Source organism: Galeopterus variegatus, unplaced genomic scaffold, assembly GCF_000696425.1.
Source record: "Galeopterus variegatus unplaced genomic scaffold, G_variegatus-3.0.2 Scaffold16, whole genome shotgun sequence".
Taxonomy (NCBI): domain Eukaryota; kingdom Metazoa; phylum Chordata; class Mammalia; order Dermoptera; family Cynocephalidae; genus Galeopterus; species Galeopterus variegatus.
Window position 1 is genome coordinate 1,119,860 of NW_007726127.1, and position 8,716 is coordinate 1,128,575.

General features: G+C 51.8%; 1 protein-coding gene across 1 annotated transcript; it reads right to left on the reverse strand.

Moving 5' to 3' along the window:
- Positions 1–575: 575 nt before the first annotated feature.
- Positions 576–5,332, reverse strand: LOC103585736. The gene is given in 5 exon segments (XM_008566788.1): positions 576–956; positions 1,512–2,531; positions 2,533–2,699; positions 4,089–4,246; positions 5,316–5,332. Coding segments are annotated over 5 exon segments (1,743 nt in total).
- Positions 5,333–8,716: the final 3,384 nt, after the last annotated feature.

Consider the following 8,716-nt stretch of genomic DNA (forward strand, 5'->3'; position numbering starts at 1 on the left):
TCCTGGCAGTTGGAAACACTAATGTCCTTTTTCGGTTCCAGAATCCAGTTCAGGATTCCACATTGCATTTAGTCATCCTCTTTCCAATTTGTTTACTCCCAGATGAGTCCATTGGTGCATTTGTTTAATCATGGCGCGTGCTTGTTCTTGTGGCAAGATAGGCTTGCCTGACACTGCATGCCAGCGCCCTTTTTCCTGATTGAAGTGGTTATTAGAGTCCCTTGATATCTCTGCTACGTCCTCAGCAGAGTACTTAAACTTGGGCTCCTCTAGCTTTGGGTTGTTAACTAGCAGAAGAGAAGTGGACCTGTGGGCTGCAGCCCTTGCTTCAGAATCAGCCAAGTTGTTTCCCTTAGCGATGGGGGAGTCCCCTTTTTGGTGGCCTGGGCAGTGTATAATACTCACTTTTTGTGGTCGGTGCAGGGCCTCCAGCAGGGTTACAATCTCGGCCTTGTTTTTGATTTCTTTTCCTCCAGAGGTTAGCAGACCCCGCTGTTGACATGTAGCACCATGCACATGGGCAGTGGCGAAGGCATACCTGCTGTCTGTATAGATGTTGATTCTTTTGCCCTCTCCTAGTTCAAGGGCTTTGTGAGGGCGATGAGTTCTGCCTTCTGGGAGGACGTTCCTGCAGGTAAGGCCTGTGCCCATGTCAGGTTCTGGCCGTCTACTATAGCGGCTCCTGCCTTCCGTACTCCTTCCTCCAGAAAACTGCTGCTGTCAGTGTACCAGGTGGCTTTGGCGTTCGTCAGAGGCTGATCTGACAAGTCTTTCCGCCATCCATGTGCCTCAGCAAGCACTTGTTGGCAGTCATGGATAGGAGGATCAAGGTCAGGGTCTGGGAGCAACGTGGCTGGATTTAAGCTCGCCGGGGGAGCGAAAGTAACCCAGTCTGAGTTCAGTAACAGAGTCTGATAGTGAGTCATGCGAGCATTTGTGAGCCAGCGGTCGCGGGGCTGGTGGGCAATACTTTCTAAAGCATGAGGTGCCGAGATTACCAAACTCTGCCCCATAGTCAACTTGTCAGCATCTTTTACGAGAACTGCTACTGCTGCTATGATCCTTAGACAAGCTGGCCACCCCGAGACTACTGGGTCTAGTTTTTTGGACAGATATGCTACAGGCCATTTCCAGGGGCCCAGTTTTTGAGTTAGTACCCCCTTTGCAACCCCTTTTGCAACCCCCTTATTTTCTGCCACATACAGGTGGAAGGGCTTGGTTACGTCGGGGAGCCCCAGAGCCGGTGGGGACATCAAGGCCGTCTTGATGTTGTTAAAAGCCTGTTATTCTTCCTTTCCCCACTTGAAGGGCTGACTGTTCTTTGTGAGGGGATATAACGGGGCTGCCATCTCAGCAAAACCAGGTATCCATAGGCGGCAGAACCTGACAGTACCTAAAAATTCCCTGACTTGTCTTGGGTTAGCGGGTGGTGGAATGTGGAACACTGTCTCTTTTCTGGCCTCAGATAACCATCTTTTCCTGTTTTTAAGAAGGTACCCCAGGTAACTGACCTGTCGCTTGCAGATCTGGGCCTTTTTGGTGGAGGCTTGATAGCCCAGTTCTCCCAGCTCTGTCAGGAGATGCTTTGTTCCTTCCAGACACAGTTCCTCGTCGGCCGCTGCCAGGAGGAGATCATCTACATACTGCAACAGAGTTACCTGGGGGTTAGAGGCCTGGAACACAGCCAAGTCCTGGTGCAGAGCCTCGTCAAAGATGGTGGGCGAGTTTTTGAATCCTTGAGGCAGGCGGGTCCAAGTGAGTTGCCCTGCTAGGCCAGTCTCTGGATCTTTCCATTTGAAGGCAAAGTAATCTTGACTTTTTACAGCCAGCGGTAAACAGAAGAATGCATCTTTGAGATCCAGTACCAAGTACCAGGTCCTGTCTGGGGGTAGAGAGCTTACAAGATTATAGGGGTTAGGAGTTGTGGAGTGGAGGTTGGCCACCCGCTTGTTTACCTCTCGGAGGTCTTGGACCGGTCGGTAGTCATTAGTCCCAGGTTTTCGGACCGGTAGCAAGGGTGTGTTCCAGGCTGATTGGCACTTCTGTAGGATCCCCAGCTGGGGCAAATGGGCAATGTGGGGTTGGATGCCTTCATGTGCCTCTCGGGACACTGGGTACTGTCGGTCAGCTATAGGACTGGCCTGAGCCTTCAGCTCTATGTGGATGGGGGGCCGGTTTTTAGCCTTCCCTATCCCTGCAGTTTCTGCCCACGCCTGGGGATAGTTTTCTAACCACCAATCCATCTGTCCGGTCTCCAGCCCTTGTTTTTTAAACAATTGGTATTCATCTTCCAGCCTGAGAGTTAGTACCTGGAGAGGCTTTCCTTGTCGATTTAACAACTGCGGTCCCTCGGGGTCAAAATGAATTTGAGCACCCATTTTGGTGAGGAGGTCTCTTCCCAGTAGTGGGTAGGGGCACTCAGGAATGACAATGAACGAGTGGGATACCCGGCTCATGCCTAGGTCCACCGTTCTTCGGGTAGTCCATGGGTACTGTCTGTTCCCTGTAGCCCCTTGCACCCACAATTTTTTTATTTAAGAGGGGTCCATCTGTTTGCAGTAACACTGAATGCTGAGCCCCAGTGTCCACCAAGAACTGGGTGGGCTTCCCCTCCACTCTAAGGGTTACCCTGGGTTTGGGGAGGAGGGGCTTCTTCTTGCTGCCTGGTACTGTCTTACTAGGTTCTCCAGTCTCCCTAACTACAGTGGCCAGAATTTTATGAGGAGTTCCTTCTTGGTGCTTTTCCCTTTTAATTTCTTTAGCTTCCTGCTCTTTTTGCTTTCTCTCTCTTTTCTTCTTCTTCTGACTCTCTATTGTAATAACCTTTTCAGCCACCTGCACTAATTCCCTCAGTGACTTGTCTTATAACCCTTCAAGCTTCTGCAGTTTTTTCCTGATGTCTCTACTAGACTGGTCAATAAAAGCAACTGTCACTGTAGCCTTGTGCTCCTCACTACTAGGATCATACGGGGTAAACTGAAGGAATGCCTCCATGAGTCTCTCCAGAAATGCTGACAGAGACTCATTGGGTCCCTGGATCACCTCTCTTACCTTAGTCAAATTGGTGGGGCGTTTTGATGCCCCTCGGAGACCTGCCATTAGAGCCTGGCGATAGACCTTCAGGCGCTCCCTACCTTCTGCCAAGTTGAAATCCCAGTTTGGTCTGGTTAATGGGAATCCTGCATCTATAACATCAGGGAGTTGGGTAGGTCGCCCATCGTCTCCTGGAACGTTCTTTTGAGCCTCCAGGAGGATTCGTTGTTTCTCCTCGGTGGTGAACAGGACCTGGAGGAGCTGCTGGCAGTCATCCCAGGTGGGCTGATGAGTAAAGAGGAAGGATTCTAGGGCCGGCCCGGTGGCGCACTTGGTAGAGTGCGGCACTTGGGAGCGCTGCGGTGTTCCTGCCGAGGGTTCGAATCCTGTTGGTTCCTCGCCACCGGGGACCAACAACACAGGGCGGGAAGGGACCCCGGACCAGCCGGCGGTAACCTCTTGTGGGGCTGAGCGGGATGATGAGTGTCATAGGCCCGATCCCCTCTGCGCTTCGGCCCCGGGGACAAAGAAAGAACACCGAGCCAGGAGAGCGGTCAAAGCCGGAACTCTGTTTATTACAGCAAGCAGGGGTTTTTATAAGATACCAGGGGCGGGGGAACTCTTATCCAATAGGGAGTTGACACACCGCTACCCGGGAGGAGGGGTGAGGACAGGGCAGGCGGGAAAAAAGTGCAGAGTCACCGTACCCCAGAAGTTAGTTCTTTTAAGTTTTGAGTTCTCCGCTTAGGTTTCGGTTTCCCAGAATCAGCCAGAAGCAAGTTTAAAATGGCTGAGGTACTTTCCCAAAATGGCTGGCGGCCCGGGCGTAGCCCAACAGGATCCCATATAGAGACCGGTCCGCTCACTGGCTGAGCGCGGTGCAGGCGCGACACCGAGGGTTGCGATCCCGTTGCCGGTCACAAAAAAGACAAAAAGGAAAAAAAAAAAAAAAGAGGAAGGATTCTACAAGGTTAGTGAGACCCTGGGGGTTTTCAGAGAAAGGGGGATTCTGAGATTTCCAGTTGTAAAGATCAGAAGAGGAGAAAGGCCAGTACTGTAAGGGCTGGTTGCCCTCTTCATCAGGAGGGCCATAAGCCCGCAGAGGGAGGGTGGGAACAGCCTCCGGAAGGGCTGCTCGCCTACTATGCGTCCCCTGCGCAGGTCCCTCCCTTCCTCCTTGGGGGTCCTCTGGCGGAGCTGACGGGCAGGCTGCCTGCGGGCGGAGGGAGGGAGGGTAAGGAGGAGGGTTTAAGAGAAGCAAGTCTGATTCGGTGGAAGGTAGGATCTCTGGTTTCTTTTTCATCTCTTGAAGAGCAAACACAGGCGATGGACCTGTTAGGGGAACAAAGGGATGGACCCACGGAGGAGGGCCCATGACCAGATCTTCCCAGACAATGATATAAGGGACCTGGTCTGGGTGACTCCTAGAATTAGAACCAAAATTTTTCTCTTTATGGCCGTGATCAGTGGCAGAGAGAAGGAGCCTTCGACAGGACACCCGAGTTGGAAGGTTGGCCACTCCGAAGAACAAAGTGCTGCCCACTTATTCCTTTTGACCTGAATAGACAAATTATTAGCTCTAGCCTTCACGTCAGTCCAGTATTTCAGAGTCAGATTTAAAGCCTTCACGTCAGTCCAGTATTTCAGAGTCAGATTTAAAGGGGTAGAGACAGTCTGCCCCATGTCGCCCCAGAAAGTCGTCAGTCCCAACACACATGCAACTAGACAAACAGAAACCAGAACACTGATGTGCCCCTGCCACGGGTGCCACAACCTGATTATCAGAGAACTTGGGAGGGGTCTCCTTCCTAGAGATCTCCCGTGGGGCCGAACCTGTTCGTCTCCAACAGAGGAATCTGGAGCGTCCTCCAGGATTCCAGTGGCCGCAACGTGCTGGTACATCTACCCGCCGCTATAACCACTACAGACCGATGGCTCTATCCCAGAGCCTCAGAAAATCCGAAACCAGATCGATGTCTCCGTCCTGGAGCCACCGAAAAACCGAAACCAGAACGATGACTCTGTCCCGGAGCCACTGAAAAACTGAAACCAGACTGATGACTCCATCCCAGAGCCACCGAAAAACCGAAACCAGACCGATGACTCCATCCTGGAGCCACCAAAAAGCAGATTACAACAGACAACAAAGACAGACACAGACAGACAGACAACCATTGTACCTGCTTGAGTGACCCTCTGTTCTCTAGTCTCCGGTCCTGGAGAGAGTCACTTCCCAGCCAATGCACCAAAATGTAAGACTGGCCCGAAAGTGCAAATCTTACTTGTTGGGAAGGCTCATCTCGCAAAGACCAGGAGGCAGAGATCGTTGCAATAAGCAAGAGGTTTTTATTCCAGCATGCTGGGGTCACCCCGTTTTCAGGATAGAAGCGGCCCCGAGCTCTTAACACAAGCACTTTTTATACAGTTTGGTAGGCAGACTTTGGCAACAGGATGAGTTGTATACAGCCCCCCCCCCCCCTGAGGTGACTTTTAAATTCATTGGTGGCTTTCAGTGGGGTGGTATACAGATGAGGAACTGGGGAATTGCCCAACAGCCTACCCCTTGTGTGGTTAGGCCCTTCCCGGATGTAAGGCCCCATAGAAGATCCCAAAGGAGGCACTCCCTAAAACATGGCACTTTTCGCTTCCGGGTCCTAGCAATCTCGCCGGCGCCAAGGTGCAGCCTATCAGAAATCATTACCCGCCCCTGGCCAATCAACTACCGCACCGTGTACTAACCACCCTCTCCCGGAACCTGGCTCTATATAAATGTATGCTTCTCCCCCGAATAAAGCGGAACTTCTCCAGTGAACTGTCAGCTCGGGTCCTGTCGTCCTTTCATTGGTGCCGAAACCCAGGAGGAGCTCACCCCTTACCCGAGGGGACTCCTTCTCAGACTTCCTTCACTCTCTCGGCAGTTCCCACTGCTGACGCTTCGCCCTCGTCCATTTTCTACGGCGCTGGCTCTCTGCACCCACCACCGGCTCACCTAAACGTAAGTCTCTCTCCGGGGGCGCCATCTTAGGCTGGGCTACCGTAATCGTCTGGTATCCCTCTGACGCCCGACCCTAAGACAGAGAATACACCCCACCATGGCCTTCAGGGCACTGGGCAGACCCCTAGGTATTCTCTCATCACATTAGGCAATCCACATTCCCCTCCTTTCCCAGCCCAATTAGAGGCGACCTCTTCAGGGTGAAGCTCCCATTCTCTCACTTTTTCCTTCAATCTGGTATTTCTGTTTCTCCGAGCCCAGGGCTCCCGAAAATCCTGGCGCCGGGTTCCTTCAAGCCTCTGGGCACTTGCCCTCACCAAGGTGACAGAGGGTAAAGTGACGACTTCTATCCTCCTCCCTCCCGGTTCATCTCCGAACCTCCGGGACTGACAGAATATAGGTGGGGACACCCTCTATAGTTGTGTCTTTCCCTCCCTCTGGCCGAAGGAATTTTTCCCTTCTCCACCTCCTTGTCTTTCACTCTCCTTCCTGCTTTAACATGGGAGCTTCACCCTTGTCACCTGCAGCACATTCTCCCCTCCAATGCCTTATAAAAAACCTAAAAACCTTGTCTTTAGAGGCTGATATCAAGCCCAAGCTCCTTATAAAATTTTGCACACAAGATTGGCCTCAATACCAATTAGATAATCAAAACAGATGGCCACCGGACGCACACTAAATCCCGATATTCTTCGAGATTTATTCAACCTCTGCGAGCGCCAGAGAAAATGGAAGGAGATTCCCTACATTGAGGCTTTCCGCCTACTTGCCCCAAATCCCTCTCTCTGTCTCATCTGTTCTCCCTCCCAGGTTCTCCTTGCTTCCAAACCCCTCTATCCTCACCGCCTCCATTATCCCCTACTTCTGATGGTTTTGACCCTGTGGAAGAAACTCCTCCATACAGACCCCCTCCTCCTGTAGTTCCGTCCCCCGAACCCCCACAGCAGCTCACTCCACCGCCATCTTCTGCTCCACCTAACCCTTCCATTCTCCCTCCTTTCCCCTCCCCCTCTGCCTCTTTCAGCCCCCTCGTAACTCATTCCCAGGGACTCCTCCCTTCCTCTACCATGGCTCCTCTCCACAAAGTAGCTGGTGCTGAAGGGGTTGTTAGGGTACATGTTCCCTTTTCAATAGCAGACCTTACTCAATTAGAGAGAAAATTAGGATCGTTTACCACCGATCCTACCACTTATGTTAAGGAATTCCAATGGGTTCTCCAGGCCTACAGTCTCACCCACCATGACATTTACATGCTACTGGCTAACACCCTCCTTCCTGGAGAGCGACGCCGCGTCTGGGACAAGGCCCGAGCTCATGCAGATGAAAACCATCGTGTTAATCCCACCTTCCCAACCGGCCCACACGCAGTTCCTGAGCAGGATCCACATTGGGATTATAATACAATCCAGGGTATTCAGGCACGAGACCAATTTGCCTCCTGCCTAATAGCAGGTCTTAAAAAAGCTGCCCGCAAAGTTGTTAATTTCCAAAAGGTCCAAGAAATTCTCCAAAAAAAGGAGGAAACTCCATCCGAGTTCCTTAATCAACTAACTCAGGCTCTCCAGCAATACACCAACCTGGATCCCTCCTCAGAGGAGGGATGCCATGTCCTCATGACATGCTTTTTGGCTCAAGCCTACCCCGACATTAGAACTAAATTTAAAAAACTGGATCAGGGCCCCGCTACTCCACAGACCGAGATCTTATCAGTGGCCTTTAAGGTTTTCCACAATAGGGAGGAGGAAAAAGAACGACGAAAACAAAAGGCTGACCTGGCCAATTTTCAGATGTTGGCTCAGATAATCAGACCGTCTCCTGGACGCTTTTCTGGGCCCTCTGCCTCCAACCCCCCCCCCCATGGGGCATGCTTCAAATGTGGGAAAGAAGGTCACTGGTCGCGGACCTGCCCCTCGCCCAGACCACCCACCACTCCATGCCCCAAGTGTCAAAGAAGGGGACATTGTGGCTCCGATTGCCCATTCACCCGAAGGGGAGATTGGCCAACCAAACCCCAGCCGTCCTGGGCATCTCAGACACCTTTGGTGGGACTGGCTGAGGAGGATTGAAGGGGCCCTGGATCCTTCCCGACCATTAACATCACAAAAAGTGAACCCAGCGTAACTATTATCGTTGATGGTCATCCTATTTCCTTCCTCTTAGATACGGGAGCCACATTTTTGGTCTTAAAGGAATTTAAGGGACCAACTACACCCAGTAGTTCTCCTATAGTCTGGGTAGGAGGAAAACAAGTCTTTCCCCATAAAACACCTCCATTAACCTGTCACATCGAGGGCGTCCCATCCTCTTTCTCTCATTCCTTCTTAGTCATGCAACTCAGTACCCCCTCAGCACCACAGCGCTTCGTGGTCTCCAACCCATTGTCGAGGACCTTCTCAGGAAGGGATACCTCCGCCCCACTCAATCGCCTTTCAACACTCCCATACTGGCGGTAAAAAGGCCAAATGGCTCCTATCAATTGGTCCAAGACCTCCGTTCAGTCAATTCCGCCGTAATCCCTATCCATGCCCTCGTCCCTAACCCCTACACCCTCTTATCCCAGGTTCCAGCCTCCACTACTTACTTCTCAGTTTTAGACTTAAAAGATGCCTTCTTCTCCATCCCCTTAGATCCTTCCTCACAGGATCTATTTGCTTTCACATGGACTGACCCCAACACTCATGGACTGAC